The 18692-nt window shown below is 43.2% G+C and overlaps 1 protein-coding gene across 2 annotated transcripts; it reads right to left on the reverse strand.

Annotated features, from left to right (window-relative positions):
* Positions 1 to 1443: 1443 nt before the first annotated feature.
* On the reverse strand, positions 1444 to 8763 carry parm1 (prostate androgen-regulated mucin-like protein 1). 2 transcript variants are annotated; one of them, XM_023808245.2, is made up of 4 exons: positions 8544 to 8763; positions 6679 to 7218; positions 4658 to 4736; positions 1444 to 2551 (listed from the first exon to the last, which is right to left on the reverse strand). In XM_023808245.2, the coding sequence occupies exons 1-4, from the start codon at positions 8581 to 8583 to the stop codon at positions 2473 to 2475; spliced, it is 738 nt and encodes a 245-aa protein (XP_023664013.1). In that variant the 5' UTR covers positions 8584 to 8763; the 3' UTR covers positions 1444 to 2472. The 2 variants fall into 2 exon arrangements, with proteins under 2 accessions (XP_023664013.1, XP_023664012.1); XM_023808244.2 differs by having other exon boundaries at positions 1444 to 2554.
* Between the last annotated feature and the right edge of the window lie 9929 nt (positions 8764 to 18692).

The following is an 18692-nucleotide window of genomic DNA, read 5'->3' on the forward strand; positions in this document are numbered from 1 at the left end:
TAAGCTCACCCCATGGTAATGAGCACATCCCTGGCAACCTATTAATTATCATCCAGAAAGAAGGAGGGCAATTACCTAAGCTGGAGGGTGTTTATGTGTGACATTTGCCAGCAGAGTGTGTTATTAGCACTGTGACGGACAATTAGGAATGTTACTAAATACAGTGCTTGAAACATTTAGCGGAATCTGGCAGCATGGTCCTCAGCTGGCATGTCAACAATGGTGGTACCATCTTTGTCTGTTTCAAAAAACAACAATGGATTCTTTGTCAGAAAGACTTAAAAAAAAAACCTCCGCAGATGTCGCATCTTAGGCAATGGATTAGTGTCGTTAAACACAGAGAAAGATGGTATTTGTACCCTAGTCACTAGACAGAACTGGCACATGAGTTGAAGTCTAGTTTAGGAGTAAGTGCAGGTGAAAAACTTCCATCATTTTATGCTTCTGAAACAATTGGCTGTGGATTTGGTTACAGACAAAAGATCTTTGTGCCTTGGTACCAGCCAGGATGTTTCCCTGTGGGGACTGATTTAAAAAAGTCAGGGGTTCTAGAAGATTCTGGAACTGAATCTAGGACAGTTATTCCTCTCCCTCGGCTGTGAAATACTGAAGTCAACTGGAATCTCCCTCCAGAGGCAGGTAAGAAGATGTTGAAAGCAAACTAGGGAAGGAAATGCAGGTCAAATGCCAAGTATTTACAAATACAACTTATGTAATGAAATCTGTAGCCCAAACATTATCCAAGCAGGTGTATCATTTCTCGAGAAATAAATAACTCTGCTCCCAGTTAGAAATAAGTCTACTCTCAGTAGATCTGAATGGCATTTAATTGTCACTAAATGACTATCTGATGAGAAAAAAGATGAAGCCGATTGCCTGTTTCCTTTTAAATGCGTTGCGAAACCGAAATTCTCTGTCTGCTCAAAAGGCAGAGATGCACAGCAAAGATTCCATGAGAGAGACTGGTTATTATTTAAAGGCTCTTAACTCACAGGCGGAGTTTTACAGCACTTAATTACATCCCTATAATGTCTCTGACGCGATAATCACAAGGAGTGAACGCAAGTCATATTTCATATTTAGAATTCCAGGAAATCTCATGCAGTGCTGATAGCAGGAATGGTTCTCTGTGGAGGAAAATGCAGTGAACACACAAGGCTAATTACAGGCATTGAGGAAACCATTTTAGGACATTGACCAGAAAGGAGATTTTACTTTAACCCTCGGATGCTCAGTCGAACCGAAAGGAAATCTGGAATGCAGTTGTCATTTAATGAGCCACAGCTTGGTCAGAATTCCAGTAATTCAGTGAAGGCTGTAGGTTTAAATCTCACACTGCACCATGGCACTGTACACTGCATGCACACTGTCCCCATACACAACGCGACAGGAATAAGCCTGGGACTGAACACTCTTCTTTCACAAGAAAAATCAAGCGCATACCCTAATCAAACAGTCTTTAATTTTTTTATTTGTTGTTTCTAACACGATAAAAAAAAAAAAATAGGGATGAACACTTTCTTTAACCAGTGTAACACAACGGCACACCGTTAGACTTTTTCTAACGCACCGTGTAAACTGTTCTCTTTATGACATTGTGAAAGATGTCAACCACAGCATCCTGTCAGCTTGTGAAATCGTCTCTTATGGAGGAACACTTCTGAGGCCCTGGGCTGGTGGGAGTAGTACTCACATAACAAGGTGATGATCAGATTTACATTAGCAGAGTGCGGAAAGGCTACTAAGAAGAAGACAGAGGGGAGGAGAAGGATGCAGGACCTGTGAGGCTGGAAGAAGATTCTCCTACTGAATGGCGAGTCTAAGTTCCCTGTTCATCTAACTTTTAACCAACAGTCTGTTGTTTATATACATTGGTGTGGATCTTACTCACAAAAATAATCCATTACAGACAGAGGCGGAAAATTCAGGTCCAGACAGTACAAACCTAGACTAAGGTTTTGTTTCAACCAACCAGCTGAGTCCTCTCTGACTGTGACTTTTTATGCTTAACTGAACTCTGCTACATGTTAATCTTCATAAACAAAATAAAACCACCTTTCAACAAAAGTTTTTTGAGAAACGTTTGAGAAGAAAAGGTTGTGTCTGGGCCCTGATGTGTGGCTGCGACATTAGAGGCAGCGCTTCCTGAAAGTGACTGCCAGTCCAAACCACTTCCTGTCCTGAGTGTACGTTCATCATCAGAGCCTAACTGTCAAGTAGGTAAGGAAACATTATCGCACACCTGCATCGTCTATTCACAGGAGAGAGAATTTAAAAATAAATTCAAGTCACATCTAGAGATTAGCCGATTAAAAAAACAAACAGCAGAAACAAAGGATAACACCAATAAAGTGTCACAGTCACATTTTAGGGAAGGCAGTTGGTGTGGACAGGTGACACATCCCCATTCTTCATGGCGGCGTCACGGTGGGGGAGACCTCAATCCCGAAAGCCAGCGAGAGGCTTGGTTTCTCAGTGCTCGTACAGTGGATTTTGGAAGTTGCCGACGGTGCTGTACTCGCTGTCTTCGAGGAGGCGACCGTAGGAAGATCTTCTGTAAGCACAGAGGCGCGTATCATTCTCAGGAAGGATGTGAACAATGTGGTCGCCCGATTCAAGCTGCAAGTTTAGGTGCCTGCGTTTGAAAGCCCATGTCTGTACTCAAAGGAGGTGTTAAAAGCGGCATTTCCCATGCAAACCGCTCCTCGGGGAACGAGTCAGCAGTTTTTTGTATCATTTATTCTCTTCTACCCTTTTCCACAAATATTTTACTACATAATAGAATGTTTAATAGTAAAAATAGAGATACTTTATTCATCCTTGTGTGGAAGTTCTCTTCTCACCTGCTCCATCTGGCCCTCCATGACACACACAGACACATATACAGGCGAGAGCAATATTGGGGTCACAGTACTGGGTGCAGGGTGACCACCTAATCCAAGCCAGCGGGGACAATATGAGCCAGGGTTTGTAAACTACCATTTCAACCATTTCAGTTAAAAGGACCTGGATTTCACTTTAGCACAGTTATTTCTGTGCGCTGATTGGTCAATCTCCTATAACCATGCTAATATTCACTATGTTAATGTAAAACAGCTGGGTGATTCTTTCAATCAAGTAAACAAAGCACTAAAAGTATAAAACAAGCCGAAGTAGTTAGGAAAACCTGAATTAGCTCATAGTGTCTGTCCTGACATGGATTAGGTGGCCACCCTAGCTGGGCTGGCCAGTATCCACTACGCCTGGAGTAATTGGGGTTCAGTGCCTTGCTTAAGGGCCCCACTAAGGCATCACTCAGCTGGTCACAGGAATCGAACCAGTGAGCTAATCACTGGCATAGGATCCCAACCCGCTGACCCATGCACTGTCCCGTATGGCTATTAAGTCCAACACTTCTGCTGTTCTTGAGAAATTTTTGTTAAGTGCTTTGCCGTTATTCTGTTTGGAAGGATGCCATATAAAATTAATGAAACCAAATAAAACCTTGGCACTATTTCTGATTTAATTTCCATTACAGTGGAAACCGCTTATATAGTGATCACGTCTGTCTGGGTGAAATTGATCACTATAAGCGCATGATCATTATAACTGAATGTTTTTTCTTTTTTATGTCTCAGCAAGATTACCATTTAATTCACATTTGTATATTTATTACATGAATTTAAGGCAATAAGGTCGCTATATACTTAATTTTATTGACAATTTCAAAATAAGTACAGCTGTTTCAAATGCTTTTCAATTTACAGTACTGTACAAATTAAATTACTGAACTGTGTATAATTCAAATACGCTATAATACAGAACAGTACTGTATATAAACATTCAGTTCAATTCAATTTAATTTATACAGCGCATTTTAACAATGTTACATTGTCTCAAAGCGCTTATTGTAGTTTCACTGCCGCATCGCTTTGGCTCGTTTTTGGTGGTTTACAATAAGTTTGATAAGAGATTGATAAGAGAAACTGATATTTGTCATTGAGAGAAAATGACATTCTTTTCTTTTTCCCGTCATGTAGCCAGAAGCAGATGGCTTACCTCAAAGCAAAGCAATTTTATTTTTTTCCGTGTGCTGTCATGTTTAAAAACACCCAAAATGAACACTGTAAGCGGACTACTTGATTACTATAAGCGGATTATTTAAACAGTATTTTTACAGGAATGATTCTGTCCCAAGCTTTTTGATCCCTATAAACAGTTGATCACTACAACTGTGAACACTACTAGCGGATTCCACTGTATTAAGATACAGCAATGCGTTCAGGAAACCTCCATGCCAGAAATGACCATGGAACAGCCTGAGAGCGTACACAACAGGGAGGCCTCTGGAACAGCCTGAGAGCGTACACAACAGGGAGGCCTCTGGAACAGCCTGAGAGCGTACACAACAGGGAGGCCTCTGGAACAGCCTGAGAGCGTACACAACAGGGAGGCCTCTGGAACAGCCTGAGAGCGTACACAACAGGGAGGCCTCTGGAACAGCCTGAGAGCGTACACAACAGGGAGGCCTCTGGAACAGCCTGAGAGCGTACACAACAGGGAGGCCTCTGGAACAGCCTGAGAGCGTACACAACAGGGAGGCCTCTGGAACAGCCTGAGAGCGTACACAACAGGGAGGCCTCTGGCCTGGACAGCCAAGGTGCTGCATGATACTCACCTCATCTTAAGGTAGTAGGCTCCTCCAAAAACCACGATGACAATGGCAATGACCACGAGCACTATGGCCACGACGCTGGCTGTGGAATTAAGAAGTGGGAGGTGCATTTTAATAGTGGATTCAACAAATATCCGACATACAAGTGCATGGTATGAGTCAGTGTGAGGTAATGTGATACTGTCACCCAACTGAGAGATTAGTGGGAGGCACTCCTAAGGAAAGGGATGCTATTTTTACGGAACAAGGCCTCCCAGTATGCAGGGGCGGGGAGGCTAATAAAACTATTACGTGATAACTTTGCCTTTCAAAATAAAAAAAAAACTGATTTAACCAGGAACAGGAACAGGTTAAACGTCTACTGGCTGTAAATTTATGGTCAAAGGTCTACAATGAGAGGCTTTCAGTCAGTGTGGCGATTAAGAATTAAAACAACAGAGTGGTTATAAATTAAATCACGGTCTGCATTTACAACTGGACTGTTTCACTCTCAAATGAACATATTCTGTGTTTCCATTTAGTTTGAGCTGCACTATATGTGTCATGATATAGAATTTACAGCAAAGCAAGGATAAATTTTAGCATAAAAACATGGATAAGATATTGTGAGTCTATTCAGAAGAGATACTTCACGCAGATTCACACAGACTGAGCCTGGAATCATGGGATTCCCCCACAGAAGCTCTGTCTGTGGTCCACAGTGACAAGTAGTCAATAATTTGGGGTTCCCAGAAGTACTTTGACCGCTGTGTCACAACAGTGGTACACATAATGAGTTAACATTCATGCCGTCATGTGAACCCGTGACTGACAACAAAGAATAACAACGTTTTCATTTATGTATCAACTGAAATTAAGTCATGAGCTTTAAACCGGCTCCTTGATTTACATGACGAAACTGAAGGGCAAAAAATACATAAATTCAGTACTAAATTTTTTTTCTTGTTTAGACATGATGTGAAACGCTCAGTTATTCAAAATGTCATTCAGACTGATTTGAAAAGGCAGGGTGTTGTTTGGTGAATGAAACGTAAGGAGTGAGCCGTCTACTCCTGACTATTTTGCAGTGAAAGCTTGAGAAGCAGATTTTGTGCCACGCAATGCCTTGACCAATGCCTTCAAAAAGCAGACTTCAAGTGTTCCCTCTGGACCTTAGGCATGCGGCTGATAAGAATTTGTTCCTTGACCACAAGTAACAACAACTGTGCCATCAGCGATAAAAGGTCTAATGAGTCACGCCATGCTTGCATTCTTCGGATAAACGTAATTCTAAATATGAATGCTTAAATCCACTTCACGTGGATGACCTCATTCACAGGCAAACACGCTTTGCTCAGTTTCCATTATGGCTGTAACGGTACGCCTGTTGCGCGTGTGCTGTTCGGTTACATCACTTTTGGTTCAGAACACACAATGAATGGAATACACGTCATGATGAGGGCAGAACCTAAATTCACAACTAGATGTTCGACATGGAAAATAATATGCTAAGTGAGGCAGCGAGTTGGATACGGCTAATGCTGGTTCCAGTCAATCATACTGGGGAAAGGAGAGATGCTGAAAACCCATCCTGAGACATCAGAACACGAGTTTGAGAATGACGGGAGTGAGGCAGACACAGCCTCTGTGCCCTGTGGCATTTAAGGTGCCACAGGGCTTAGCCTATTGCTACAGATATGGAACCATACTCTGTAGTAGAGAACATGGGATTTAGTTCATTATGACCTCTATGATGTAGTCTTATTATTATGTATTTATTTTACATATCTATTTTGTGCAAATAAGTGTCTTTTATCATTCACACATATTGCCTTTGGTTTAATGGTTCCAAACTGTGTTTGTTGTTTTAATATACAATTTCAGAACAAAATTGTTTTACCCCCTGTACAGGACCATAAACCCAAAACCAAAGCCTCAGTAGTGGAGGTGAATATGAGGGCTGGGTGGCTTTGTCTGCATCAGCTGGTGGGTCACTACGTACGTCACTATGTAGCTATGCAGCCATGTGGCTGGGCGGAAGGTACCTGCACTGAGGGCTTTGGGCTCCGCTACATCGATCTTGGCCTTTCCTGATGTAGTCTTTGGCAGCACCGTGGTGCTCATCGTGGCTCTGGAGCTTAGAGCTGGGATCTGCGTGGAACACGTTCTGCCTGGCTTTGTGCTCGTGCCAGACCCCACGCTAGCAGTTGTTGAGCTTGCCGTGGGTTTGGAAGCCGGAGAGACAGTGATGCTGGTTAGCGGTAAACTGGTAGGTTTAGAGGAAGTGTCGTTCAGCGTGGATGAGGAATTAACGTCAGCTGTGGATGAGTCCGTGGGGATGACTGTTGTATTTATTGTGGCATTAGCTGATGATGAGTTTGTGGATGTGGCTATCGATGGCTTTGTGGGTGACACCGTGGTGGAATCTGAGTATGTAGAAACAGAATATTGACTGGTGATAACACTGGCAGATGGTGTTGCACTTGTTGATGCTGTTCTGCTTGATAGGAAAGAGTGAAGGCTGGTGTTTGGCTCTGTCGGGGATAATGAAGGTGTATTGGTGGTTTTTCCATAGACAAATGACCCTGCAGAAATAAAACAAAATAAATAAGAATAATTATTAAAGAATAAACAGTTCCTTCATGCCAATGTATTTGATTTTTGTTGAAGCGGTTTCTTAATTTTGGGATAAAAGATGTCAAATTAATTTCCTGGGGAATTAAAATGGCTTCCACTTTTTGTACCATTCTAATTCTGAAACTGTTGACTGTATGTGGGTTTTGTGAACACATGAAAGCAGGAAAGCGCTCTTCCTGCTTTTCCTCAGTCCTGATATGTCAGAAATCAATGATAACATGTTGCCCAAGCAGCACCGAATGAAACAAAGATGCTCCACAACAGCCAAAACACATGAGAATGGTGGATAAAGACTACCAGTGTGACATCTAGCATTTGGCCGTTAACTCTGAACCTTTGATTTGATCCTATGATGTGTAGTAATCCAAGCAGACTCACCCACCAGATCTCAAATGTGTCATATGTGTTCGGTCGGCAGGATGTATTGTTCAGCAGCTTGTTTTGAAGACTGAAAGGGCAAAATCCTGCTAAACTTGGACAGGTTATCGACGATGCTGGCTTCCTGACTCCCTACATATAAGTGATGCAAGGAAAGCTAGCATCCGGTGCTTGTTTATTTATATATGTGCATGTGTGTGTGTGTGTGTGTGTGTGTGTGTAAAGACAGCCAGCTCATGACCAGACGCCCCTCTGAACATTAAGCACCTGGCATAAGGCACAATATACAATATATTTATTGCAGGAGACTATTGTTCTGACAACTGTTCTGGTAGTTTTTGTAATACTGTGGGATTCGTTCTGTCTTAATTTAGTATATGCACCATCTGCTATCAGTCATTGTACCTTTAAACTTAAGCATTGACTCTGGGTTAGTTCAATAAGAAGGAAACTGTACAGAAGGGTAAAAAAAATACGATGTCATCTTGCCCTCTTGCCTGTGCATCTTCAGACATCAGGGTCAAACAAATCTAAATTACGTACAATGAAGATTCACAAGCAATTCGATGCAGCTCAATTATTTAAATCTTTCTTTAGATACTGTTATATTGACTGTTTTCTTTAGTCATTTTACTACTAATGACAGTGTTACTAATTAAATATTAGTGTTATTCCGTATAAGAAGTGAAAGTAGCCAGTTATAATTCTCCTAAAAGCATTACAAACTAATATAAATGTTTTTTTTTTTCTTTTGTAATTTCAGATGATGAGCAATTAAACAGAAGCGCAATCGTACAAATTCCTACTTGACCGAGATCGGACCGCACTTTCCCCCCGACTCAGTACGACTTCTGTTCGCACGCAACATCTCGGCCCAGTCGGCGAGCCAACGTACCTGTTAAGAGGACAAAGCAGTAAATCGCCGGACAAAACATCTTCCCGTGCTTTGGAGGGAGCTCTCCTGACGGCACCAGTTCCCCGGACAGACTGGCTATAAATAGAAACTCAGCGGTGTCTCGCCGCGCGCCCCGTCTCCGCAGTAAGTCCCGTTAAAGGGGCAGACGGCCGATTCTGTAGAGCGCGATGACAAAGTCCGTCTGCGCCCATATTCCGGAGACGCCCCGAGCCGCGAAGGGGACACACCCCGTCATTCATTATGCATGACCTGCGCCTCTTCATTATCAGCATCAGTGGCGGAGCCATAACGTTTTCAGTGGGGTAGCCAGGGTGGGAGCAGAGGTCATTTTGGGGTGGCACATAAATCTAAACACGAATGCAAGGCAACTAGAAAATAAGGAAACATTTAAGGTACCTAAACGGTATAACTCTACATTATTTATAATTCAGGCAGTGGTGGATCGAATTATCAAATACACATTTACTGTATTGATTTCTTGCAGTTAAAGTAAAAAGCTTAGTATAAGACTCCAGAACTTCCGCGTTAGTAATGTTTTGAGAGCACATGTTTAGTTCAGCAGCACTATGAGCTCATTCTTTATTAGTGTATGATTAGGGACACGGAAAACAATTACGTAATAGAGCTTAGTAGCTTTTAAAGACGTTACTTACTGTAGCGGCTTTGCTACTTATTTTATGTTGCTGTTATTAGTCTTATTACACAAAACCGTACATCCTCGTGAATATACCTATTATTCGCGTGTTTTTCGAAAATGTCATGATTAAATAAAATGACGCTTTAACTTATTGGCGTCGCGTCCCGGGTCGTCATATTGCCACTGTGTCGCCTCACTAGCTACCCCGGATACGTTCATTGAAAACGATCGTTTAATTATAACCACCGTGCGTTTGCCTATATTTGTGTGCATTTTTCTTTTTTTCTTCAGATGTCGATAAACTATGTGCTATTTAATTTCTATAAGCCTCGGTTAGATAGGTTTTTGTACTTGTATCTGGACTAATTCTCACTTGCTCATTAATTCTGCACCTTATAGAATATAGCCTATTCATTTCTAGTGAAAGAATTAATAGTTGTGCAGAAAAGGCAGGTATACTACACAGTTAAACCATTAAGTTCTATATTTATAGTATCTGGGGATCTTTCACTGTTTCAGTTAAAACATCAAGGTGGTGTCTATACATTCTATGTCTAACGGGAGTTCTATTTCGGTGTTGATATTTCAATGTGTTATTTATTTCCCCATAAAATAATGGATTTACCCTTCTAATACTATGATTTACACAATGTGCGCGTGTTTGGAGGTCTGACTGGCCGCATAAAGGACGGCGACGGAGGATAATTAACAAACTTCCCACGGCAATGATTTGCATAGAAACTGGACGTCATTTTGAAATATAAATAAATTAAAACGTAGACGCTGGTGCTGTCTGTTATTTTGCCGGGAGTAACCATGTTCAAAGTCCTAACGTTACGGTTAACACACAATCGGCTAATTATAGTCCTAGTGGTGATAATGAATAACCACCCGTTACGTTGCATGTGATGGCTGTAACGTAGAAGGGTGGCGTGAGAGAAACTCCAACAACGCCCCTAAAGTATGGGCGGATCTAATGGGAGGCCCCCCCCCACATCAAGATAAAAAAGAAATGTGGTTTTTATTTTCTAGACGGGACGTACAGTTCCATAGACATATGTTGCGACGCAGCGCTTCACGGTGAAACTTCGTGTTGCATAGACTGTCACCAACATAAGACTGGTATTCCGGCAATCCTGCCAAGACACGTCACCAGCAAAGGCCAACATGCACAATGTGTGTCAGGGTGAGTTTGGGGAGCTGGTTCAAACATTAGCCAAAGTAATAAAATGTTATACACATAGAGAGTCACAGTCAGGGCAGGGGATAGCACAGTATTCACAGATGACACTGCAGCTGTGACCCACTGGGCCGACTACTTTCAGCAGCTGTTTAAGGCTGATCCTCCGGCTCCGCCATTGGACATCTCTGGGTCCACGGTTCTTGGGGCTGATCCTCCAATTAACCAGAGGTGGCAATTTCAGGTCCAGAAAGTAAAAATCCAGACCATGATTTACTTTCAACCAGTTGAGTATAAAGAGTCACAGTCACAGAGTACTCAGAGTCACAGTACACAGTACACATGTAGTAGTATGTTTGGGCCATATGTTGAAATTATCATGGCAATGTCAACAACCTTGACCAACAATATCGCTTGAACTTTGGCACGTTGATTGTCAAACACACGTTAAGCGAGCTGAAAAAAACAAAGATGGCTGACCTGGTCATGAAGAAAAAGGCTACTGCAGTTGTCTGGCAGTTTCTTGGTCTTAAACAAAATGAGAAAGGATGAGCCGGCAAATTTGAACTAAGTCACTTGTTGCATTTGCCAAAAAGACACCACAACAAAAGATGGTGGCACCACAAATCTATACTCTCACTTGAGAGCTCACCAGTGCAGCTGAATTCAGAAAGATCAGCAAGTCTAATCCACCATCAGGTTCAGCCCCAGGTATTTCAGGTTGGAAGTCCAGTCAGACCCATGTACAACCAACTATTGTCGGAGCATTTGCAAAATGTACAAAATACAAACCTTAGAGTTCAAAAGGGAAAGAGTGTGGTGCAATGGTGTGGTTACATACACTCAAGAAAACCTCTTTCAAAGACAGGCTCAACACATTTGATTAATATAAGATCCTGAACCACAAGTACTTTGTGAAAACTGCCACCTACAATAATTCATACTGAAGTAGAAGCAGCCATGAGGATAGCAGACATCTTCAGGGTGGTGGTGGTTTGATGGTTATGGAAATGCACTTTTGTTTGGAAGATTGAAAGGTTCAAATCCCTGACCAGCAAAGAGCCGCTGAGGTACCCTGAGTAAAGTATTGCCCCCAGGCACTGAATTAGCTGCCCCCTGCTATGTTACATATGGGTTAAATGCAGAGGACACATTTCACTGTTACGTGCTGTAGTGTGTCAACAATGATCAAATAATTAATAAATTAATTTTCATTAAGCCCTTGGTATTTTCATGGTTATAAATTTCTGACCACACTTAAATACAATTATTATTATTATTATTATTATTATTATGAACACAGCAAAGTTATGTGATAGATAAGTGATGGTTTTCTTGCTTGTTCTCAACTCTTGCTGTTTGTAGTTAGGGTGGTAGTTAGGAGTGACGTCAGCTGAATGCCACCTAGTGGCCACATTCTGTATTTTTTAAAACGACTGGTATATTTTTCTTTAGTTATGTAAATGATAATATTTTCTGTTGCGAGATTTTAAAACGACATACTGGCAAGTTTGAAAACGTATGGAAGCCCGTTTCTGCCAGCGTGGTAAAAAAAACGATAATTTAAGTCGAAATAACGACTTAGTTATCTCAAAATAACAACTTATCTCAAAATAACGACTATCACAAAATAATGACTTGATATCTCAAAATAATTACTTAATATCTCGAAATTTCGATTAAGTTATCTCAAAATAATGACTTATATAAGCTGCCAAACACACACGCATGTGATTGCGAGTTTCTTATTATTTTGAGATAAGTCAAAATTTCTCAAGCCCTGCCACTCTCCGGCCCATTGATCTCAGGCCCGTCGCTCTCAGGTTCATTGATCTCAGGCCTGCCACTCTCAGGCCCGCCACTCTCTGACCCGCCCCTCCCAGGCCCATTGATCTCAGGCCTGCCACCCTCCAGCCTGCCCCTCTCAAGCCCATTGATCTCAGGCCCACCACTCTCCGGCCCGCCCCTCTCAGGCCCATTGATCTCAGGCCTGCCAGTCTCCGGCCCGCCCCTCTCCGGCCCGCCCCTCTCAGGCCCGCCACTCTCAGGCCCGCCACTCTCCGGCCCGCCCCTCTCAGGCCCCCCACTCTCCGGCCTGCCTCTCTCAGGCCCCCCACTCTCCGGCCCGCCTCTCTCAGGCCCGCCACTCTCAAGCCCGCCCCTCTCAGGCCCCCCACTCTCCGGCCCGCCTCTCTCAGGCCCGCCACTCTCAGGCCCGCCCCTCTCAGGCCCGCCACTCTCCGGCCCGCCCCTCTCAGGCCCCCCACTCTCCGGCCCGCCCCTCTCAGGCCTGCCACTCTCAGGCCCGCCACTCTCCGGCCCGCCCCTCTCAGGCCCGCCACTCTCAGGCCCGCCACTCTCCGGCCCGCCCCTCTCAGGCCCCCCACTCTCCGGCCTGCCTCTCTCAGGCCCGCCCCTCTCAGGCCCGCCCCTCTCAGGCCCGCCCCTCTCAGGCCCCCCACTCTCCGGCCTGCCTCTCTCAGGCCCGCCCCTCTCAGGCCCGCCACTCTCTGGCCCATTGCTCTCAGGCCCATTGATCTCAGGCTCATTTACAATATTATTGTTCTTAACCAAATTCACATTCTTAACTTTATCAACTTCAAAGGGTATGTTACTTACTTTTCTCCTCCCTGAAACCTTGATCGAAATCATCTGGCTGAATTTTTTTTCTTTGCCTTTTTAATCGCTCAGTGGGTGGTGATTCGGGCCGTGCTCGAAAAATCAATACAGCAAAATATCGTGACATACTCTTAGACAATACACATATCGATACAGACGTGCTGTATTGATACGGCCAGTTTAAGAACTTTTATTTGGCAAGCTATCCAATGGTGCAACGGCAGTTGTGAAAGTGCAGTATCTTTGATTCCCCACAACTTTCTTTCTCCTGACCATTCAGGGACAGATGAAAGTCTGTAGATACCAAGCTGCAGGTGCATGCTGTTCAGTAATGTGAACACATGGGGGCAGTGTTTCACCACATCAAGATGCCAGTAGATTTGCGTTATGTGCGCATGAGGGTGGGAACGTATGCTTGTGTATGTGTACGCCTGTTTGTCTATACGCATGTGTCAGGTTGGGTCTTACACTCCACCTGGAATAACATCTCAGGCTCTGTTGCCATCCCCCCCCCCCCCCCACACTCCCTGCCGGTGGATGAGGCCCCCGGCTGCCGATGCGTTGGGGGTTCTCGATGTCCGGGGCTGGATGCTCTGGTGTGTGCTGCCTCACTCTCGGCGGTTGCCTCCGGGGCCTGGCCCTTCCGGCTCTGTTGGGGCCCCAGCTGGGGGGTTGGGGGGCCCTTGGATCTCTGGGCCCAGGGCCCGGTCTGCCAGTTTAGAAACTGTTTAGAAATAACTTAATCTATAACAATGGAAAGTTTCCAGAGATTCAGGATGAGCGAGGCCAGCTCCCCACCTTTCAGCCAACACCATTAGTATGTAAATAAGCAGGCCTGGTCCCACAGCAGTGAGCCATTTCACTTATCAGGGAGTGTCTTTCACATAGACATACACAGGAAAGCAGTGTCGCACAAAAAGCACTGCTATTAATAAACGTTTCGGGTAAGTAGTGCACAGGGCAGCAGTTGAAAGGCACTAGACGAGCACTTGGAGGCTCTTGAGCAGATTTCATTACTTTGCTTACCTGAGAGCACAGCTCATAAGTAGATATGTGTATGCATGCATGCATGAAAATGCTTCATGCGTGTTGCAATTCAGTTAGCTATTGTGATATTGCTGCAATGCAGCACCTATGCCTTGCTAACACCATACAGGAACATCCTCATCCCATGATAATATAAAAACATCTTACTCATATGCAGACAAGACACTGTGGAGGAGTGCTCTCTGTGGTTGTCACAGTCAGCTATGTTTAATAAAGTTCTAATGCAGCACTTTTCTGACCCACTATCTGCTGTGTGTGATACTATACAACCAGAGATGGGGAAAAATACATCAAAATGAAAATTGGTACAATATACCATACCTGTAAGAGTATTGAAATAAACTGCAAAGTACAGCAACAACACAATGTATAAAAATAAGCTACAGTAATTTGTATTTTAAAAAGACATTTCAGAAATTTCCATTGTACGTCGTCCTGCTTGATCTGTTCCTACACCAGCACACAGATTGAACTGGTCTTCCATGTGAGTGACAGCTCTTCACTGCTTAATGAGGTACGGCGCAAATATGAATCTAGACAAAAGAACAACCATGCTGAAATATCTAAGATATATCCCATCACACCGAAGGCGGCCATGTGCGTATGTGACATCATCACTTATACAGTTCAGGGGGAAGTAAAAAAAAGTATTTTGATACAAATTACATAATCATTCAATACAAAATATAATTTTATATTTAAAATACAAAATACAAATTTACAGTGAGGAACTGTAAAACAATCAGTTTTGCAGTTCCTCAGAGTAAAAATTAATTTGTAAAAACCATTGCGATACAATCAGGAATCTATCATGTACCAGCAGGGGGCGATGAACACCATACAAACCTACGGCAATGATTGTTTCCTGCCGTCTTTCCCAATGCAACTTAAAGCCATAAAGGCAAGCCAGCTGCACATGCTCTCTCTGGCCCTGTGGAGAGTCTGCTTGGAGGATGAAGGAGGAGCAGAACTGATTCCCCTGAACTCTGTACCTGAACCCTGCTCTCCTCTGTCTCCCTGCCAGCCACAGCATCTGTGATCTAATGTGAAATGTCAATGGATTTCCTCCCCCAAAAGTCTCAATACTTACATAAACCTGTTTTTATACAATTCATGTACAAAAAAAGCCTGGTTTATGAAATATTTAACGCTTTACATTAACTGCACCTTCATAATGGCTTTATAATGCATTCATAGAACATTCAGTGCAGCTTCATAATGCATTCATAAGCAGCATGTAAGCATATCCTAGCATACTTTAAGAGTTTTAATATATATTATATTATAATAACAAACATTACAATTATATAATGCTTATTACTAATGTATTTTAAAGCTGATAAGATATGTTAGCATTTTAAGGTATGTGTCAGGGTCGGCCTCCCGCTGTGGTCCTTCCGTGCCCCTTCCCCGTTTGACCAGCAGGTGGTGCTGGTCATCCCGTCCATACGTGAGTCCTTGTTTCTCCCCTGTCACTTGTCTGGTCTCGTGGCTCAATGTATTAAGCATCTGCTGTCTGTTTGCCCCTCGGTCCTGAGTTCCCTCTTGTTGTGAGTTCGAATCCCGCCTCCTCTGTTTTTGTATTTAGCTCCCTGGTGTTTTCCTTTATGCTTAATTATTCCTGGTGTTTGCTTTGTAATTGGTTTTGGTTTTGTTTCTTGTTCCCCTGCTTATGTTATTACCTATGTGCCTTCTGTGTGTTGCTATATGCTTCCTTGGTTAGTGTTTAGTTTCCCTGATTGTTAGTGTCTTTGAGTTAATTGGTTTCACCTGTGTCCTGTTTCCCTAGTCTTTGTTAATCAGCCTCACCTGCCCTGTGTTAGTCATTACCCCCGTAGTATATTAGTTCCTGCCTTTGTTCTGTTCCCCGCTGGTTCATCGCGGCTCGTGTCTCTGAGGTCTACGCTCGTGTCTCTGAGGTCTACGCTCGTGTCTCTGAGGTCTACGCTCGTGTCTCTGAGGTCTACGCTCGTGTCTCTGAGGTCTACGCTCGTGTCTCTGAGGTCTACGCTCGTGTCTCTGAGGTCTACGCTCGTGTCTCTGAGGTCTACGTCGTCTATGCCCTTGTCTAAGCTTGTCTCTGGTTTTCCCCTTGATTGTAGTTTACCTTGGTGTCATGCTAGTTAGTTTTCCTTGTGTGTTATTTAGTCTAGTTAATTCCTCCCTGTTTTAGTTTTGACCCCTCGTGGTCCTTTTTTTTTTGGTTTAGTTCTGTTTGTAGTGTTTTCTGTTTAATTTAATAAACCCCTCTTGTTCCTGGAGCCGCAAGTGGGTCGTCCGCTCCTTATTTGTGCATCATGCCCCGTTCCCGTGCCGTTCGGACCCATGACAGTATGAATGTTTTATGAATGCATAATGATTGCATTATGAAGGTGCAGTAATTAATATAAAGCACTCATGTAATTTACACCCCATATATTTGTTTACTTTACTTTTAATGCAGAGATAAAATATTTTCTGCTCATGTAGCATGAGAACAGACTTAATAACAGCCACATAACATGGATAAATACTATAAAAGGATAAATACCATCTTTGACAGTATTTTTCCAACTTTTTTGAGTTTCAGACTCCAGTCTGGGCTCTTCCTCCGGGGATACTCTAACAGTGACATGCACAAACTCAAATAGGTGGGAGTTTTTTTGCATGATCTTTGGTTACTTACTTCGAACATCAAAGAGGGGGCACTTTCATTCATTCATGCAAAAATGACCAATGCTCACTCCCCCCCCGCCCAACCCCCCACCCCATACAGACACAGAGCATTTTGTTTAATATTTAGTTCACAGCATCAGTTAATTGTTTTTTTTAACCAGATCAGAGAGTTCTTGAATCATAATTTTTTTTTTTTTTAAAGAACAACAAATGCTCTTGTTCTAGTAAACAAATCAGATCCCTTGTTAATTTGTAAAGGTTACGCAGTAGTAATAGCATGAGAGATATGCTAGTGAATTTACTTTTTTATCTACACAGCCGAATTTTTACATTTATTTGTCATGGTGATAAGCATGGGACCCTCTTCTCACAGTATTCATGTACGACATGCCTGCTGATGCATCACGCCTAGGATTCCCATAGCAAGAATTATCTGTAAATCTCACATCGTGAGAAACGTTAGCAGAATGCCTCTTGTGGGGTGGTGACGCTGTTACTGTATGTCCATTCGGGACGAACTGATCTGTGATTGTTAGGTGATGCCTGATCGTGGTGAGGGGTGAGCCAGTCATTTTTTGACCTCCACTTGTAAGAGAGATTGTCACTGAAACCATCTAAGTACCAGGGTCTTCAGATGCTGAAGAAAAGGCATCTGAAGAATGAGGCATTGATGGCTGCAGCTGCGACAGTTTGTGTATTGTGTTTAGAGACTGGTAAACGTAAGCAATGCATTGATGCGATGCAACTGAGCTTGACTGCGAAACAAATGGTGTGTTTGTGTTGAGAAGGTCATCTAGTTACATTTTAATGGTACTTCTATTATTACTATATATTTTGTGCTAAAAGGGCAAAACATCTTTTTAAAAGCATATTGTACAACTTACTTTGTTTAATAAAAGATTCGTCGCAATGTAACAAATGGATGTGATGCTAGCCTCCATTCCTGACTACACTAATCTGTAATTCAGACAACATATTGTGATGCTGCATGGCCAGTCAAGACGGCAGATCATTCAGATTACCAACGTGGATTATACGTGTCATCGTGTTATTTAATGTGTGTAACTGTGCATTCACGTTGGATTGCGTGTGTTTTCGATAGCGTCTAACCCCAAGTGTGAATGTCATGTAAACTGTCAACTTCCCTTGTCTGTGCGGCTGCTGGTTGTCACTGGCAGTGCACTGTAAATAAATGTGGAATTTCTGCTCCTATTTATAAAGAATTGCTTTTATTTAAAAAGGGCCCACCACACAAACTGTCTGTTACAATGATTAATAAAGTGATAATAAATTAAATTGTGTGAGTGGATCTGTACATAACACTAAAAAGCTGTACAAGCAGACTGGCAGAAACCTGGAGTGAAAAAGGATGTATAATTATCTACAGGGAAACCTGAAATGAATACATGATAACATATCGTAGATTAGGAGATGCTAACCTGGTGGAGTGGTGATGTCTACGGTCGGCCCTTTCGATCTGAAGAAATAAGGGACATCAACTCCAGTGATGGTTCATCGTACCGTGCGGCAAGCATCACACAACCTCATGACATCTGCTCCTGCCCTCCAGACACAGTTACTGAGATCTCTACAGTCTACAGCACCTCATGTCATCCTGCACCGTGTCTCGACGACTGGCATCAGCTGGACTACGGGTTCACCGTCCTAAGTGTAGGCTGCCATTAACATCGGCGCAGAGACGGCTGTGTTTGGAATGACGCCGTAACCGGGAGGCACGGACTGATGTGGAATGGCGCCGGACCATGTTCAGCGCCATCTCAGTTCTGCCATCAGATGACTGTCATGTGCATATATGGCTGTGCCGAGGGGAGAGGACCAATCCTGCCAATGCTGTAGAGAGACACACTGGCATTACTCCTGGCATCATGGTCTGGGGAGCCATAGGGTACGACTTCAGGTCATCTCTGGTGGTGATTCAGGGGACCCTGACAGCACAGCGCTACGTCAGTGACGTCCTGCGTCCGCATGT

This window comes from Paramormyrops kingsleyae, chromosome 7 (assembly GCF_048594095.1).
Source record: "Paramormyrops kingsleyae isolate MSU_618 chromosome 7, PKINGS_0.4, whole genome shotgun sequence".
NCBI classification, from domain to species: Eukaryota; Metazoa; Chordata; class Actinopteri; order Osteoglossiformes; family Mormyridae; genus Paramormyrops; species Paramormyrops kingsleyae.

Excerpts from the sequence above, each read along its gene's own strand:
- parm1 (XM_023808244.2), bottom strand. The coding sequence starts at position 8,583 with ATGTTTTGTCCGGCGATTTACTGCTTTGTCCTCTTAACAG. Across the intron at positions 7,219-8,543 it reads CTGCTTTGTCCTCTTAACAG|GGTCATTTGTCTATGGAAAA; the intron begins GTACGTTGGCTC and ends TTATTTCTGCAG. Across the intron at positions 4,737-6,678 it reads GCCCAAAGCCCTCAGTGCAG|CCAGCGTCGTGGCCATAGTG; the intron begins GTACCTTCCGCC and ends TTAATTCCACAG.